This window comes from Micrasema longulum, unplaced genomic scaffold (genome assembly GCF_059751315.1).
Source record: "Micrasema longulum isolate JH-2025_06_02 unplaced genomic scaffold, ASM5975131v1 h1tg001888l, whole genome shotgun sequence".
Classification (NCBI taxonomy): Eukaryota; Metazoa; Arthropoda; class Insecta; order Trichoptera; family Brachycentridae; genus Micrasema; species Micrasema longulum.
Genome location: NW_028279062.1, coordinates 1 through 19,027, shown reverse-complemented (window position 1 = coordinate 19,027; position 19,027 = coordinate 1). Strand labels below are relative to the sequence as shown.

General features: G+C 37.4%; 3 protein-coding genes across 5 annotated transcripts; 2 read left to right on the top strand and 1 right to left on the bottom strand.

The window, feature by feature from the left end:
- The first annotated feature begins 1,464 nt into the window (after positions 1–1,464).
- LOC148273645 (uncharacterized) lies at positions 1,465–5,792 on the top strand. Its single transcript, XM_088238402.1, has 4 exons — positions 1,465–2,413; positions 3,088–3,283; positions 4,474–4,716; positions 5,596–5,792. Exons 1-4 carry the CDS (start codon positions 1,593–1,595, stop codon positions 5,752–5,754), a joined length of 1,419 nt encoding a protein of 472 aa, XP_088094528.1. The 5' UTR covers positions 1,465–1,592; the 3' UTR covers positions 5,755–5,792.
- A 1,903-nt stretch (positions 5,793–7,695) lies between these two features.
- LOC148273644 (uncharacterized) lies at positions 7,696–10,397 on the top strand. Its single transcript, XM_088238403.1, has 3 exons — positions 7,696–7,710; positions 8,091–8,579; positions 9,042–10,397. Exons 2-3 carry the CDS (start codon positions 8,135–8,137, stop codon positions 9,911–9,913), a joined length of 1,317 nt encoding a protein of 438 aa, XP_088094529.1. The 5' UTR covers positions 7,696–7,710; positions 8,091–8,134; the 3' UTR covers positions 9,914–10,397.
- An 85-nt stretch (positions 10,398–10,482) lies between these two features.
- On the bottom strand, positions 10,483–17,821 carry LOC148273643 (uncharacterized). Of its 3 annotated transcripts, XM_088238401.1 has the most exons (5): positions 17,735–17,821; positions 17,482–17,624; positions 13,199–13,518; positions 12,133–12,279; positions 10,483–10,775 (listed from the first exon to the last, which is right to left on the bottom strand). In XM_088238401.1, exons 3-5 carry the CDS (start codon positions 13,458–13,460, stop codon positions 10,759–10,761), a joined length of 426 nt encoding a protein of 141 aa, XP_088094527.1. In that variant the 5' UTR covers positions 13,461–13,518; positions 17,482–17,624; positions 17,735–17,821; the 3' UTR covers positions 10,483–10,758. The 3 variants fall into 3 exon arrangements, 1 of the variants encoding a protein (XP_088094527.1); XR_015824517.1 differs by lacking the exons at positions 10,483–10,775; positions 17,482–17,624 and having other exon boundaries at positions 11,413–12,279; positions 17,735–17,804; XR_015824516.1 differs by lacking the exons at positions 10,483–10,775; positions 17,482–17,624; positions 17,735–17,821 and adding an exon at positions 17,379–17,425 and having other exon boundaries at positions 11,413–12,279.
- Positions 17,822–19,027: the final 1,206 nt, after the last annotated feature.

Here is a 19,027-nt window from a genome sequence, read left to right as displayed (position 1 = left end):
ATCTCCTCGTGGCCGAACTGCAGCTTCTATGATGAAGTCCGTATTCTGAGGATCCACTATTAAGAAGGAAACAGCTTTCCTGGCTTCATGGTAGGGACGGTGTGAATGTACTGCAGAACGATGCTCCCGATTTAATGTGCAATACTGTTAGAGTTGCTGTATTGGATTCTATAGAAATACAAAAGCGCGTATTTATTTATTCATTTAAAATTACATTTGTATCAATATGTTAGTGATAACATTTTGTAGTTTTTAGGCTTCAAAACAAACGTATTAAATCATGGTGTATAAAAACGACCCCTCTCCGAGGGAAGACTAATCACAATGTTTTTTTTTTCTCGGCCATATAACATATTGTCTCATGAAAAAAAAAATACAGTTTGCCTTTAACTCTTGTGTGGCTGTGATGTCATACTAATCGACATAGGACGCAAGACTTGATATATCTTTCTTATTAAAAAAAAATATGAATTCGTATTTTTTGTGATCTTCAAATAGACATTTTCACACCCGATTTGGAAAGTAAAATTTGTCTAACTATGCTAAATGTTAATACAAAAAACATTTATTTTTGCTTCGCGAAGAATGAATGTCCGCTAACTCAGCAACACATTTATACATATACCTTATACAAGAGAGAGCACGAAGATAGAAGGCATAACAAGAAAAATAGAGACGCTGTTCTGCGGCGGGTATTGTCTAAAACAGATTCAGTCTTCAGTAGGTTGATGACAGTGATGGAGGATGCACGCGCGTAGTATGAGCGGTGTATTTATGATTTTAAATTTATTTTCCTATAACAGGGCTGAATTATATGTTTATTCGCATACATTATGGAAAAGGAATTATTAAACAGTACCTATGTCTTTATGTTTTTTTTTAAATGTCTGAACTTTAGAATATTCTGTCTTTTACTAGCAGTAACACACTGTTACATTACCTCGCGCAAAATGATTATCTACCACAGTCTTTTAAGAGTTAAAAAACATATTTATCAAGGATTGAAGTTTGAAAATTATCAGTCACCATACTTTGTAATAATCATACTACGGTATTTTATAATAATTATGGACATTTTAACAAATTATAACTTGTGACGTTACACAGAATCAGTAAACGCCATACTTGATAACGTCATAAATGATTTATTTTTAGCTGTATTTAAATGATCAAATTTTAATCTATAAGCAAATACAAAAATCCACGAAACCTGCCCATTTGATACCCGATTTCATCATTCGTAGCCCTGCCGTGCATTTATTTCCCGCTCATCCGTCTTAGAGATCACAATTCGACCGCATTCACCGCGCAATTATCTTTCTTTGCACGTTCCATGTTTGACTAAATGTTTTTTTTTGTACGATGGTGAACACGCGTGTTTTTTGGTGAAAAAGCCAATAAAAGAAGAAGAAAAAGAAAAATCTTGTCTATTGAATAAATAATCGGTTTGGTGGGTTGGTTTATGGATATATTTTGACGTTTTCTTGGCGTTTGACACTGCTTACTTTCGGACAAGCTTAAAAGTGTGTTTTTTAAAAATGAAAAAATGAAACAAATAAGCTCATTTTAGTGATGCAAGTGCGCGCTTTAAAATGAATGAACTTTCCGAGGATGATTTTATCAAATGCGAGCTCGAGGACTGTCCTTTGCCCTCGGAATTTGACAAAGTCTGCCGCGTTTGCATGTCGAACAAAAATTTACACCAGATTTTCAAGTACAAAGACTCCTTCCACCGCAGCTCTCAAGACCTTTCTGTGACTATCACCAGCTTCACTGGAGTCGTGGTCGCCAAAGGCGACGGCTTTCCCAGTAAAATTTGCGAAAATTGCATCAGTTTCCTACAAATCGCCTGCCGCTTGAGAACCCTCAGCGAAAACTCGGACAGAAAATTCAAACGAGCCGTCGAACGATCGAAACAATTGAAAAGCGGCGAAAAAACAAATGAATACGAATTCAAGCCGAATGATTCCGACTGCATTCCGAGTGATTTAAAATCGCGGGAATTCGAACATTGCAACGAAGATTCTACAGCGGATAATTTAGAAAACGCAACGTCTGAAGATGATGGGAAAATGATTGTAATACTACAAACAGCTAGCGACATTCAAAACATTGAAAATAACTCAGAAAATAACGACATTTCACAAAGTTCAATAGAAAATAATGAAAATATCCAAGATGGGCTAGAGTTACCGACGTCCAATTGGACGTTGTTCGGGTGCCTGCTTTGCGAGATGCGATTCGCGAATAAATCTCTCCTGCAGGAGCATATGGCTTCCACACACGGGGAGCAGTACATCGAGGAGTTTGCCTGTCACGGGTGCGGGGAGAAATTTGAAAACAAATCCAGCAGACTTAAACACGAAAGAAAACATTGTTCGCAGATGCCGCAAGGATCAAAATATAAATGCAGGTAATATTTAAGTAAATATAACCACATTTTTTATTATAAAAGGCAACTGAAATGGCTCAAAATTAGACAGCGGAGAGACTATCACTCCCTCTCACTTCTGTTAACTATACTTCATAGTCCTAACGCTCCTATATACCTGCGTCAACGCTTATCGGTTCATGGTTTACCTCTTCGTTCTAATTCTCAAGGCACTCTCTTAATACCCATCCACAATTCCTCTTTCTTCTCTAACTCGTATAGTGTCCATGCGGCTCGACTGTGGAATCGTCTCCCATCCACCATCAAAGATGTTACCACATTATCTCTGTTTAAATCACGTCTAAAAAAACTCTTTTATCTCCCCCTTTCCTCTTTTTTCCTTTTTTCCATTGAGTAATAGTTTTGATTTAAGGTAATTTATAAACAATTACGTTTACTTCTATTTTTTATTAACTTTAGATTTTTAATCTTTATTTTCTATTGAATATGTTCTGTAACTTGAATTATAAAAATAAAACGATTATTTGATACATTTATCGACATTCATCGGCAAATCGCTTCCCTCGCATACATCGTAGACCTTTATAACCAAGAATTGCAGTTCCTCCACACCAAACAGATTTCACTTAACTCTCATTATGCGTCTATATTTATTTATATGTTTAGATTATAAATAAATACAATCGACCTTCCAGGAAATGCCCGGCACAGCTGACGTCACGCCCGGCCCTGGAGCGCCACGCGGGCCAGCACGCGGGGGGCGCGCGCAACACCGTGGAGCTGGGGGAACTGTTCGCCTGTCCGGTATGCCGCAAGACCCTGCTGACGAGGTCCACCCTCCGCACGCACGTGCAGTCGCTACACGTGCAGTCGGCGGGATGCGTCTGTCCCGTAATTCATTTTATCCTATAACACCAGACAACAACAACACTATCATATTGAAAAAGCAAAGACAAACACAGGACAGTCAAAAATACTACACAATGGACTTAAACACTACAACGACTTACCTTACTACTTGAAAACTTTTACTGGAGACAAATTAAAAATCAATCTGAAAAAGCACATGATGACTGAACTAACTAGACTAGACGAGACATAAAATGACTAGACAATATAAAATTTCTAACGGGTTTTTTAAAATTGTAAATAAATAATAAATAAAAAATAGGACGTGATGGTTTTCGAGAAATAATTGCATGACTCGTAGAATTAAAAATAGTCCAGAAACCGCATGCGAGCATCAAACAGAAGGCGAGTAAACTACTCTTAAAAGAGTCATTGAAAGTTTCACTCATTAGTTTCTTTGTAGACGTCGCTCAGTACGCAACTCCTGATCTGAATTCAACTATGCCGTCTTGTGTCGTTTTTAAAGTATAGAAATACTGCTGGGATCTTAGAGAAACAGGATAAGATCACATTTCATGTGTAATTAGCAAATGCATGTGTAAGTAGTCAATGCATTACTTAAAAATTGAATTGTTTTTACATCTGTCAGATTGTCGAAGAAAACAAAACGGACATTTCGTTAATTAAATTTTTTTACCCTACTTTGCTCATCTAATGAAAATTAGACCTCGGATTAAAAAACGCCGTGGTGGACTTTTTACCGACATTATCTTTAAAACATCGAATATCATTTAACATGATATAAAAATATCCGTTTAATGTAAAATAAAATTGTTTTTATGTTCAAAGTTCATTGATTCAATTACTCTTATTAAATGACCCTTTACTTATCTACTCTGTTGTGTCAATCAATGTTTCCGCGTGCATAAAAACATTTTTAAGAAATTGACAAATTGCTTTTTTTTAACCTTACTTTGCTGATTAACGTGTTCATGCGAATTGTCCATGTCAATTGTCTGTCTATTGTTAGTCCTAATTATTTAACATGTTCAATTTCAGTTTGTCGTTCATCATTTTTGTAAGCCTTTATTTTATGTCATTATTTTCTAATAATAAGCCTACCCTTACGGGGAAACGGCGTGGTGGTGTGTTGTAATAAATTTTCTAATAACAAATATTTGAAAACGTTAAATCGAAATTTAGCGGATTCAGATGTTCGCGTGTGTTTTAAGATTTGCAACAAGAGGCTCAAGAACAAGCACGCGCTGTACACGCACGCGCAGACGCACGCGGAGCGCGCGTTCGCGTGCGACGAGTGCCCCTACCGCACCAACCTGCGCACCTCGCTCACGCTGCACAAGCGCACGCACAGCGGCGACCGGCCGTACGCGTGCGAGCGCTGCGCGCACCGCGCGGTCAACATCAGCAACTTGAACCGCCACCGCCTCACGCACACGGGGGACAAGAACCACCAAGTGAGCTCCTAATCCAACTGCCCAAATCTGTTCAGACAAATCTCGTATTATATTATTACATTCATCTGAAATTCATCAAAGTGTAAAGTAGCCACATAACCAGCCAATGGACAGGTCATAAACCCTGTATTTTTTTTCAAGCGTGTTCATTACTGTTCATTGTGATCGCTCAAATGCTTAGCATGTTCTTAAGCACGTCGATAGTTATTTGTGATTGAGCTACAGTGCTAACATTATATCTCGTCATGCCCTAGTTCTAGGCATTTACCATAACTCTATGTCCGCTTCCTAGCTGGAGCATACGGTATCCACAAAGAGCCTTCATGCATCTCTATCGGCTGCCAGCTCCCAAGTCAGGTTCTCGTGCCGAAGTTCTGACATAAATTGACTGATAAACAGTCAGCAATAGACGTCCAGGTCGTCGAGAACCTGATGCCTTGTAGAGTGGTTAGATTTTAAAAATATTTTTATATGGGAGTTGCATTATTTTTTACCTCGCTTATACAAGGTTATATTTAAAAAAAAGGATTTTTCTGCAGTTAAATTACTTAAAATTTTAGCTAAGTTTTTGGGATCAGGAAGAATATACTAATGTGGGCCAATCGGAATTTTCTCAGCATTTGCTCATGTGGAGAGGAAACCACTTTAAACCCTTCAGGAGAAGCCGGCCTGTTGGCAGTAGTCAACAAACGAACGTAGGCCATACTTCAACATGTGTTTAAGCCTTCCTGAACATTTTTTGATTAATATAATATTTAAGTATTTAGTACGATTTGTTATTTGACAGCCGATGGCTTGCTGGAATTTCGCTCTCTTACAATTGGTACAGAGATCTTGGATATAGAAGTGTTAATAAAAATACTTTTGTGTGCATTGCAGTGCAAGGAATGCGGGAAGAAATATATGGACAAATCTACACTGACTGCGCACGTCGACAGCTTCCACCGCGGGCTGCGGCCGTTCTTCTGCGACAAGTGCGCCATCACTTACGTCCGGAGGAAAGACCTCACCAAACACCAAAAGAAGATGCACCCTTAAGAACTGTTGTAAATAGAATAAATATTTTAATTGTGTTATTTTATTTCTTTCTTCTTCCGGTGCGTTGTCGGGTACCACGACGTTGGCGAACTGAGGCGGAAGCATTTCCGCCCCGCGCTACTTTCATATTCCGCAGCCAGGACGACTGCCTTTTGATGAAGTGATTCCAGCGGTCTGATTCTGAGTCCGTGTTCTCGCAAGTTAACGCTGAAATTAACACGGCCACGCTTTGCTTCGAGCGTAAACTCAAATCCGTATTCTGAGTGCGCTTCAAGCGGAGCCAGGAGTGGTGGTGACGCGAGAGAGAGGTGCGTTTAATTTTATTGTTTCCTCGATAGCCTAGAGAGCGCATGAACTAACCCAAGATGGTCCAACAAGGTCAGCCAACACACACGTTATTAAGGGCGTTTACTGCCACTTAATATACAATGGAAATCGACTCACCTGTTTTGAAGTGTCCCCCCTTGCTCCGTCAGATATTATATCTGCGGGAATGATGCGGATGTTAGGTTCTTTCTTTATTCGGCTTTATGTATCAGGATTTCTATTGGTGCGGTGATGATAATCATTCAGAGCGTTTAGCGGTAACTATATATAAATAGTGGTAGGAATATTATTTTTCGTTGTAAGTTTATCGTGCGGATCACAGAAGTCATGTCTATATTTTGTCGTTTGATGTGCATATTAAGTATTTTAAATTATTATGTATTAGTGTTTTGGATAGTTAGAACAGAATGATACACCTCCCCCCCCCCCTTCCCCTTCAGCCATCCTACGAACCCACTCCCAACCCTACCCCCGCGAGCCCCTTGTTAAAGAGCTATGACGTTTCAAAGCGATAACCCACCGCTCTAAGTTAACACGGACTACTGATGACCACAACTCAATCCACCGAAAATCCGGGAGGCAAAATTAAAAACAACTAAAATGAAATATTAGTTAGTAGATTGGGATTAATGGATACATGCAACATCTTTTTAATCCTTTCCCACATTCATTTTCACCAGAGAAGGCGGATGGAAAATACGTTTCTGTGGGTGAAATAGATCCAGTGATCGCGCCACTTACGCGTTAGCAGATGAACGCTCGAATCGCTGGTTCACGGGATGCGTTATCCTTTATTTAATTTGCCGCTGAACCCTAAATACAATAATTGCAATTACCTACCATATTCTGGGTTCTGGCACCTCGATTGTCTGGAACTTCTGTCGCGGCAGACAGGATCAGATCCAATCTTGTTGGCAGGAAGGAGGGGCACTTGACAAATTACACAATGAGTTGTGGATTTAATAGTTATTGATTGCAAAATATCTTCTTTGCGATCGCGGTAAGAATATCAAAAAGCACATACACACACGCTCAGTTCAGTTGTTACTCTGGCGCTGGCACAATATCGGTACCCAAGGTAGGCAAATGCAACATTTTAACCAGAGCCCCGTAGGTAGCAAATAAATCCGAGCGCCTCATCCTAGCAAATGGGCTATATAAATGGGTGCACATAGAGTTAATGCGGCGTAACCAACCATAAAGTATACTTTATTGCATTTTATCACGTTGTATATTATTGATATTTCCCTCACTTAGCATCTAAAAATTCACATGATCCAAACGGGGGGACCACACGACCCCAGCGCCTACTTGTATATGGCGTCAGAAAAATAAAACCTTGGAGGTGTTTATGACCGCGCAATAATTTATTCATGTTTTCGCGTACACATATTTTACTCATTCGTGTATTTTATTCAGTTTTGTTAGTTTACCGAATGCTCAAGTACATAAAGTGAAATTGACCAAATCGGTCTATCTACCTTTGGTCCGGCTAGGTAAAAAACTTTATAAATGTGAATAATAAAAGTACGTCACGCTCCAAGTACGTACTAAGGTATTTTGATTGGCAACATTGTCTGCCGTGTTTCACGATGGCCGCCATTTCGTGTCTGACTGTAACTGTTGCAGGTATGTGGCGAGCCTTAATCCCTGGTTGAGTGTACCTATTATATAATACACAGGCGGTGGAATAATCCACACCAACAAAGAAGCAGCTTTAAGCAAATTTTCTAATGTTTTACAGTAGAATTACTCGGAATATAATAAGAGGTGGCGGTTCATGCGGACATGACAGGCCTTGGGTTATTTATGTAAACAAGTCTGTGGCAAAATTCACAAACGATTTAAAAAAAAATTCAATCTATTATTTTTAAAGCAAATGTTTTGGTTACATAAATCTTTGTAGCTGGATCAGTCTTTTAAAAGAAAGTAGTCATAATTGTGTGCGGAAAATCTTCAAGAAGAAAGTCTTTATACAATTTTTGAAGTAATTATTTTTATAATTCCAGGATTAATGAAAGATTCACTTTGTATCCATACTTGAAAGAAAAATATGGATATTTCTTTAGTGGATATTAAGGTTGAACCGGGGACGCAGAAAGCAGAAATTCTCCATACCAGGGGGGAGGCGCCATGTTTCCTCAGCAGCGAGGAGCCTAGAGGTGCTACCGTGAAGGCTGAACCGGGGACTGATGATGTAAAAGCAGAAATTCCGCGTACCGTGGGAGGGGCGCCATGTCCCACCAGCAGCGAGGAGCCAGGTGCGGCTACCGTGAAGGCAGAACCGGGGACTGGTGATGTAGAAGCAGAAATTCTCCATACCGGGGGAGGGGCGCCATGTCCCCTCAGCAGCGAAGAGCCAGGTGCGGTTAACGTGAAGGCGGAACCGGGGACCAGTACTGACCAGCCTGGGATAACCAGCGACGCGATTACATTACCAAAGATAGATATTGACAATCCTGACATTAAACAAGAATGTTTGTACTCCCCTAATAAACGTGAGTAATCCCTTCTCTTTGCGCATAGCTAGCGCACGTTACTTTTCGATGCGAGCGATGTTGGACTGATTCAATGTGATTTATGCGATTGACATAGAATGGAGACCAGACCATTCTAGGAGGCATATTCTAGAAGAGGGCGAACAGTCGAGCAATAGAGAGTTTTGATTGTACGGACATTAGTAAAATCAGAGGATATTCTGTTAATGAAGCCAAGTACTTTCAGTGATTTATTTACTGTATTATCTATATGCTCGTTGTATGTCAGTTTATAGTCCAAAACAAAACATAAATTCCTTCAATATACTTTATTTCTCACCTGTTTCGGGTTGTTCCTTCAAAAGATAAATGCTTAATGGTGTGAAGTGTCCGCTTAAACCTGCTAATGACAAAAATCGTTTTTTTTCGCTGTCTGCTTTTCCATAAAGCTCGTTTTCATGCATTTTTCTCGATTTGTTTCAGATTTCAAAGCAAGCCAGAAATATTTCACCTGCCCAGAGTGTCAATATAAATGTCCAAAGAAGAGAAGCTTGGTATCGCATATGTTGACTCATAGCGGCGAGAAACCATTCTCATGCCCACAGTGCAAATATTACTGCGCATTTAATAGCCAATTAAAATTACACATGTTATCTCACACCGGTGAGAAACCATTCTCATGTTTAGAGTGCCAATTTAAATGTTCTCGAAAATATGATTTGAAATTACACATGTTAACTCATACCGGTGAGAAACCGTTCTCATGCTCAGAATGCCAATATAAATTTTCTCAGAAAGGTAATTTAAACGCACACATGTTAATTCATAGCGGTGAGAAACCATTTTCATGCTCAGTGTGCCAATTCAAATCTTCACTAAAACATCATTTAAAAGCACACATGTTAACTCACACCGGTGAGAAACCATTCGCATGTTCTGAGTGTCAGTTAAAATTTTCTCAGAGAGGAACTTTAAAATTACACATGTTATCTCATACCGGTGAGAAACCGTTCCCATGTTCAGAGTGCCAATGTAAATTTTCTCGAAAGAATGATTTAAAAACACACATGTTAATTCATACCGGTGAGAAACCGTTCTCATGCTCAGAATGCCAGTACAAATGTTCTCAAAAAAGTTCTTTAAAATCACACATGTTAACTCACACAGGTGAGAAACCATTTTCATGCTCAGTGTGCCTATTTAAATGTTCTCGGAAATGTCATTTAAAATCACACATGTTGACTCACGCCGGAGAGAAACCATTATCATGTTTAGAGTGCCAATTTCAATGTTTTCGAAATAATGATTTAAAAGAACACATGTTAACTCATGACGGTGAGAAAGCGTTCTCATAATCAGAATGCCAATTTTAATGTTCTCCGAAAGGTCATTAAAATTCACACCTATTGATTTATATCCGGAGAAAAACCATTCACGTGTTTACAGTGTCAATTAAAATTTTCCCAGAAAAGAACTGTAAAATTATTTATGTTGATTCATTCCTAAACTAAGTAAACTAAATATTAAGTTTTGCCATGGAACTATCAAAATATACTTACCAAATGTAATTTTTATGATACCAGTAACTTTTCTTACTTTAAAACTTGATTTTGTTAAGGATTTCGGCATTGGGCAAAATTGTCATGGCTGGGCAAAATCGTCATGTTTGACGGTAACCAAAATTATGTTATTTATTTATTCCTTGTGGTTAAATCCATAGTAGAGTAGAGTAAAATACCTCTACAGCCTCATAGAGTTTGGGATAAGTTATTTTTTAAAAAATATATATGTTTTTATATGAATAAAAAAAAGACTAAATAAAAGAAAGTTTTGTGTTTGTAATTATTTTTATTTGTTTTAGGAAGATATTTATTTTATTTATTTAACACTATACATATACAATTTATATACATAAAAGGGCGGGCACATTGCTACAAGGCAATTTATTCCTACCTACCCATGTTTGAGAAAATTACAAATACATAGACATATTGAATCTTACAATTTTATAAAAACAATTAGAAACAAAGATTAACAAAATAAAAATACATAAAAATTAACACTATACTATGAAGAGAGGAGAGGGGAAGGAAAGAAGACAGATAAAGGAACAGCTTAAATATTTAGATAGTGACATTTCAATCTTGACTTGCATGTAATTAAAGAACATAGTCTCTAACAGTAGTGGGTAGATATTCCACTATCGAGCGGCTACTACTGTGAAAGAGGAGACAAGAAAATTAGAGCGATGACAGGGTATTTAAAGGGTTCTTTCGTTACTAGAACGAAGAGATAGTCCGTGTTGTGGAAGAGGTTGGATGAGCTCTCTCAGATAAACAGGCGAAGTGGGATTATTTAAAATATTGTGAAGAAGTAAAAGAATGTGAATGTTTCTTCTATGCCTGATACTGAGCCAGTGTAGTTGCGTGCGATATTCGGTTATGTGGTCGAATTTGCAACACATGTATTTTCAGTTTTATAAAATAAATATAGGCGAATTATAGAAAAATAAATTGGAATAACCCTGCAATAATCAATACTCAGGTACATATTTAAAAGTATAAAGTATACAATGCAAATTAATATCAATTTGGCAATTCTCGACCTGAGTACGGCCCATTGTTTGGCTGCGAACTGTAGCTAACCCAATAGCCATAGAATGGTTTTTCTACGTTTGGGCTCCTTTACCTATAGCTTGGCGCATTATTACTCTGATTAAATATTGTATATATATTTACAATATTTAATCAATATGGGCTGTATAACTTGAAGTAAAAACGATAAGGAATAACTGTATTTAAAATTAAGGATCACCGACGTTTCCAGGTTTCTAAGACATTGGTTGTTGGAATTATTTTTATTTTTAGAAAGGACTCACTCACGAATGTGCTTTGATAAATAGCGAATTAAATCCCCTTTTTAGGACAGCGTGTTTCTACAGTCTGAGCATAATATTGGTTTCTCTTCAGCATGAGTTAACATGTGTAATTTTAACCCATCTTTCCGTGAACATTTGAATCGGCACTGAAAGTTGGTTTTTCACCGGTATGAGTTAAAACGCGTGATTTTAAATTACATTTCTGAGAACATTTAAACTGTGAGCTCGAAAATAGTTTCTCACCGGTGTGAGTTAACATGTGTCTTTTTAAACGAACTTTCTGTGAAAATTGTAATTGGCATTTTGAGCATGAGAATGGTTTATCACCGGTATGAGTTAACATATGCGATTTCAGATAATGTTTATGTGAACTTTTAAATTGGCACTCTGGGCATGAGAATGGCTTTTCACCAGTGTGAGTAAACATGTGTGATTTCAAATGATGTTTGTGTGCACATTTAAATTGGCACTCTGAGCATGATAACAGTTTCTCACCGGTGTGTGTTAACATGTGTCTTTTCAAATGAACTTTCTGCGAAAATTTTAATTGGCACTCTGAGCATGAGAATGGTCTCTCACCGGTATGAGTTAGCATGTGCGATTTCAAATGATGTTTATGCGAACATATAAATTGGCACTCTGAGCATGAGAATGGTTTCTCACCAGTATGAGTTAACATGTGTGATTTCAAATTACCTTTGAGAGAACATTTAAAAAGGCATTTAGAGCATGAGAACGGTTTTTCGCCGGTATGAGTTAACATGTGCGATGTCATACTGCTCTTCTTTGGACATTTATATTTGCACTCTGAACAGGCGAAATATCTCTGCTTTGGTTGTAAACCTAAAACAAAAAGAAGAATAATTAAACTTAAGTCTTTTTTGAAGTAAAAGAGCTGAAACCATTATCATGGGTGTGAGATTCGTCCGGCTGGACCATTTCTAGGTGACTTTGCCAAGTAGGTCTTGGCAAAGTCAACAGATGGAAAAGTTCCATCAAAGATGTTTAAGGGTCTCTGAGATGGTTGGGGCACGTAGAACGAATGGACGACGAAAGAATGGTAAAACAAGTATATATAGCGAAAATGAACGGCAACGTGAGACGAGGACGACCAAAGAAGACGTGGCATGATTAGATAAACCAAAATCTTAAGTCTGGTCACGTCAAAAGCAGACAGAACCGAAGGGCATGCATGACAAGATGTATGAATGTGGAAGAGGCTAGGATTGTATGCCAGGATAGACGTGTGTGGCGGGTCCATTCTCTCTGCCGACCCCTACGGGGAAATGGCGTGATGGTAGTAGTAGTAAGTTACAGAACATTTTCAATAGAAAAAAAGATTAAAAGCTAAAGATATATAAAAATATAAATAAACGTATTTGTTTATAAATTACCTTAAATCGAAACTATTACTCAATGGGAAAAGGGAAAGGGGGACAGATAAGGGAGAGAAAGGAGATGTTTCTTCAAACGTGATTTAAACAGAGGTGTAATGTTGTAACATCTTTGATGGGAGATAATTCCACAGTCGAGCCGCATGGACACTATATGAGTTAGAGAAAAAATAGGAATTGTGGATGGCTATTAAGAGAGTGCCTTGAGAATTAGAACGAAGAGGTAAACCATGAACTGATAAGCGTTGATTTTTTTACGCAGGTATATAGGAGCGTTAGGACTATGAAGTACATTAAACAGAAGTGAGAGGGAGTGATAGCCATCATCCACAATTTCAGGGTAGACAATGCGTGAAAAACGTACTTACTAAAGGCAATTTCATTTTTACTTGAGGAATTTAAACACTCTTGTTTAATGTCAGGATAATCGATATCCAACTCTGTAAATATAATAATATCGCTGGTTATCCTAGGCGGGTCAGTACTGGTCCCCGGTTCCGCCTTCACAGTAGCACCACCGGACTCCTCGCTGCTGCCGGGGCACGGCGCTCCTTCTCCGGTATAGAGAGTTTCTGCTTCTACATCACCAGTCCCCGGTTCAGCCTTAATATTCACCGAAGCGATTTCCATAATTCACATTCAAGAATATATGCGAAGTAAATCTTCGAATACTCTGACGAGAAAAATCCTGGAAAATATACAAATATAAATTAAAAATAAACTCACAAATTTCAAAAACTAAAATCAAAGTAACGTTTTGCTTTGAAATATTAAAATAACAAAGATAATATTTTTATTTATATCCCTACAGAGATGAGGTAGAATTTTTTCAAATTCAAGGTTCAGGATTATGGATATTCGAGCGTTTACAGGGCTTATGACCTGTCATTGGCTGGGTTAAGTGGCCACTTTATGTAGGGACTACAACATTCCCCATTACGCTTATTTAGCGAATATCCACACCAGGTAACATTTTTGGTTTTTGTATATATGCTACGAATCAAGAACCCATCCACAAGCTCCAGAGCAAGCTCACAAGCTCAAGATCCAGATTTGTGTGCAGGTACACGAACCAAAAAAAGATAATATTGGTTAGGCCACATTTACTTTGTTGGATTTATTAGCTGCATACTGGGCCCTGGTTGAAATGGTGCGTTTCTTACTGTGGGTAGGTACCACATTTCGGTTTCCGGCCCAACATGTCCAATTTGCAAAATTATTCAAATGCATATAACAAAAGAACAATTCAACAATATTTTGAGTTTGTCCAAATTTTCGTAGACAAGGATTGGATTCAACTCCCTGGGGAGCTGTTTATATTAACATATTACAACAGAGATGAAGAACATTTAAGAGAAGGTAATATAGAAGTCTAGGCATCTACAGGGCTTATGACCGGTCAATGGCTGGTTTAAGTGGCCACTTTACACACTGTGTAACATTCACCATTCTGCCCATATTTAAACATCTATATTCCTTCAATTCTTTCATCTGTTGATGTTTGTGAAGTTAAAGAGCTGAAACCTTTATTTATGCGGGTGAGATTCATCATCTAAATGAATTAAAATTACCTGGTCCATGAAGAAGTATAGTAATTGAAAAAATAACATTTTTAGGCGTTGCCTAGTCTAGTATGTAGGTGAAATAATTCATGTAGATGAATCTCACCCGCACGATGCGCCTTCGACCTGCACCGCATCTCCCTTCAATCCTTCCCTGTAGAATGACTTGTAAAATTTTATATTTTTCGCCTCTCATCGCATGCCCAAAGTACTCAAGTTTTCTTTTCTTTATGGTCTTCAGTACCTCTTTATCTTTTCCCATCCGTCGGAGAACATCATCGTTTCGTACTCTATCCACCCGGGAGATTTTTAATATCCTTCTGTAGCACCACATTTCAAAGGCTTCGATCTTTTTTGAAGTGTTTTGAGTGAGTGTCCACGTTTCGACGCCGTAAAAAAGTATTGAGAAGACGTAACATCGAGTAATGCGCATTCGGAGGTCTAAATTAAAGTCTCTACTGCAAAGAAGGTCACGCATCCTGAAAAAGCAGTCTCGCGCCACCTCTATTCTGACTTTGATCTCTTGCAAGTGATCCCATTTATCATTCAGCCAGTATCCTAAATATTTATATTGATGAACTTGCTCAATAAACTGCGCTCCAAGTTTTAAAGTCACTGGGGAAAGTTTGTGGCTTTTTCCGAATAACCATACATTTAGTCTTGGAAATATTCATCTCCAGCCCTTTATTCAAACTTGCCGTGTAAACTTTGTCCAATAATGGTTGCAGGCTTTCCATACTATCTGCTAGAAGGACAGTATCATCCGCGTATCGGATATTGTTTATAATTTGTCCATTTATGCTAATGCCGTTTGTTAGTTCATTTAGTGCATATCTAAAAATGGCTTCAGAGTACATATTAAAAAGGAGAGGAGACAGAATGCATTCTTGCCGGACTCCTCGACATATCTCTATATCTATTTATTTATTTATTTATTTATTTATTTACGGACAAAGTCCATTATAAACATTACAATTAAAAGAAATTTTTACAAAGGAATAAAAAAATATAAGGAACAGAAATAAGCAGCAAAGACAGATGATAGATTTTTTAGATTAAGTAAAAAGCATAGGCTAACTATACAGATTCTTTAGCTGATTTGTAAAGAAAGACATCCTTACACCATAATAATCAAGATCTTGATGATCGTTCACCCGCCTGATCATTCTGGGCAAAGGCGACTGTGCACCATAATTGGTCCTGTAGTGACCGAGGAAAAGCATTTCATTATTTCTTAGTCTACGGGTGGGAACGTTAAAAAGAATCTTTTGCAAAATTTCAGGGGCATCAATGAGACAGTTCATAATTTTATACATGCAGATTATATCTGCAATGCATCTGCGTTTTTCAAGACTTGATATGCTTAAAAACCTCTCCATATCAGAATATGAATAGTCTCCTCTTTCCAATCCCATCTTCCATGCAATTTTTCTTATAAAACGATGTTGAACTGATTCAAGGCGCTTGATATGAACAGCATAATGAGGGGACCAGATTACAGATGCATATTCAAGAATAGGGCGAACTAAAGAGCAATAAAGTGTTTTAAGTGTAAGCATACTTTGGAAATCAGACGTAGTTCTATTAATAAAGCCTAAAATTTTTAAGGATCTGTTTACTATATTATCAAAGTGTTCCAGAAAAGTTAGTTTATTATCTAGGATCACTCCAAGATCTCTTATAGAGGTGACAATCGAAAGAACTTGGCCATTAAGTTTATAATCAAAAATAAAAGGATGTTTACATTTATGGTATGAAATAATTTTGCATTTATCGATGTTAAGTTCCATGTTATTAGTTTTGCACCAAGTATGAAATGCATTTATGTCTTCTTGGAGTCTGACACAGTCATCAATATTTTTAATTAGCTTAAGTATCTTGTTATCGTCAGCAAAAAGCCAGAATTTTGTGAAAGAAAAAACATTAGCAGCATCATTAACAAACAGATTAAATAGAAGAGGGGCCAAGTGGGCACCCTGTGGTACACCAGAAGTTACTAGGAAGCTATTTGATATGAAGTTATTGATTTTTACACTTTGTTTTCTATGTGAGAGGTAGGATTTTAAAAACGATAAAAAGGGATCTCTAATGCCTACAGCACGAAGTTTAGCACATAAAATGTTGTGATCAACTTTGTCAAAGGCCTTGGAGAAGTCTGTATACAGTACATCAGCTTGAAGATTATTCTCGAACGCTGTAAAAATAGTATCAGTAAAAGAAAGCAAATTGGTCGTCGTTGATTTGGCTGTCCTAAATCCATGCTGCTCCTCAATCAGCACATTTTTAAATATAGGTGTTATTTTTTTTGTAATAATTGATTCGAATAGTTTAGGTACAGGAGATATCATTGAAATGGGTCTATAGTTAGTTACGTTAGATTTATCACCAGATTTGAATATCGGTCTTATTATAGAAATTTTCCAAATATCAGGAAATACACTCGTTGTTAAAGACATATTAAACAGTAAAGACAGAGGCTTGGCAAGACTAGATTTACAATTTGATAGTAGTATTTCAGGAATACCATCTGGACCAATACATTTACCATTACCAAGTTTACTTAGAGCGATTCTGACATCCTCAGCTGACACTTCACAATTATTCAGGTCTACAGTATTAGTATAGCTAAATAAGGAATTAACATTGGAAGAATTATTAACATATACTGAAGAAAAATGCGTTGCAAAAAGATTAGCTATGTCGGTACCATTAGATGCGTGTTTATCTTTAAGAAACATACTTATCCGATGTCAGTTCATCATCCACTTTCACTGCAGCTTAAATTTTAAAAAATATCAGTCGATATGTAAATGTGTAATGGAGGAATACTGAAAATCTTAACGCAATATTGATTATATTTATAAAGATATTATAGTTATTAGACGCGGTGTGTACTAGCTACACATCACTGGAGAGGGGGGGTTAATTGGAGAGAAAATGCGGAGTAGTCAAGAAGACCAAATGTTAATCATTTTGTTTTACCTACATTAATTGTTAAATTCAGTTATTCACCAAATGCATCCACACTATCCGACAGCTCCCGAAGAACAATAATGGTATCCGCCAGCAAAACAGTGTCGTCGGCGTACCTGATATTGTTAATTACAGCTCCATTGATCTTCAGACCTCTTTCATTGTTCTCCAGCGCTTTCTTAAGAACACAGTCAGAATACAAGCAAAGGGCACTCCCCGCTGAGTGGGCATTGCCTCTGATACTTCGTAATTGATGATCCTAAAATAGATTTTGCCTGCATATAGGCTATGGAGCCTTAGGGAAGCGGGTCGCGAGTTATTACTCTAAGCCAAATACAATATAATATACTGTACAATATATTTACTTACTTTCACGGCGATTTGTATGGGAAAACTTTGTTTAATCGCCCAATAATATTGTAATTCAGTATTCACGGATAGGGACGCTCAATGCCAAGTGCCTGACAGTATAACCACAGATAATCCCTTGGAATTATCTATGGAAAATTATCATTGCTCACAAAATGCTGCCTTTGACCGAAACACCTTAGAGTTTAGAGTATAAAGTTTAAACTGGATCCACCAGAAGGCATGTATTATTCATATTATTATTTTAAAAACTATAATTAATAATAAAAAAAATGTGACCTCACTGGGGTTACCCGTGCCGAGGACACTTAACGATATACTTTAAAAAAATTAAAAAAAATACATTTGAGAATAAACAAAGAAGACTTACTTAATAAACAGAAACAATTGACAAAATAGTCAAACAGCTTTAAACACTACGTATTTATGTTTATAATTAATTTATGTACATCTATGTTTTTTTTATATTACAAAACGCACAATGAAAGAACAAAAACATAACATAAGCTATACATTTGTGAATCAGTTGATTCAATATTGGGTTGGGCGAATGAGACAATCCATTTTACTTTTACCCAGCTCCACTATCTGATTTTTTATAGCCTTTTTAAACATTTTCTCGTTACTTATTGTTTTAATATATAATGGAAGTAGGTTATAGATTTTAATAGAATAATACTCAAAATCCCTTTGTCCGAAAGTGGTATTAGTTTGTATTTGGTTGAGTTGTCTTTGTGTTGAGGATCTATTGATTATTATTATTATTAATACTCTTTGTTCTCTGTAAACTTCTGTCTATCTATAATTTGTTATTATTTTTGCTTGTTAATCAAATAGTGGCATCCAAAAATCGTTAAAATATTATGTATGCGTTTGCATTTTCAGGTGATTGTCTTCAGTAACGAGGTGTTCGTATTCGACTATGGTATAGATCGCTTCAGTGAGTGTCAAGACGGAAAGAGAGACTGGCGGTGTAAAAGGAGATATTCTTCATACTGGGGAAGAGACGCCGTGTCCCCACAGAAGCGAGGAACCAAGTTTTGTTATCGTGAAGGCTGACCCAAGGACTGGTGATGTAGAAAGAGATATTCTTCATACCGGGGAAAGGACTCCATGTCTCCACATAGGCGAGGAACTAGGTGTAGCTACCGTGAAGAATGAATCGTGGACTGGTGATATAGAAGGAGATATTCTCCATACTGGGGAAGGGACTCTACGTCTCCACAGGAGCAAGGAAACAGGTGTCGCTATCGTGAAGGTTAAACCGGGGACCAGAACTGAACAACAGTATAA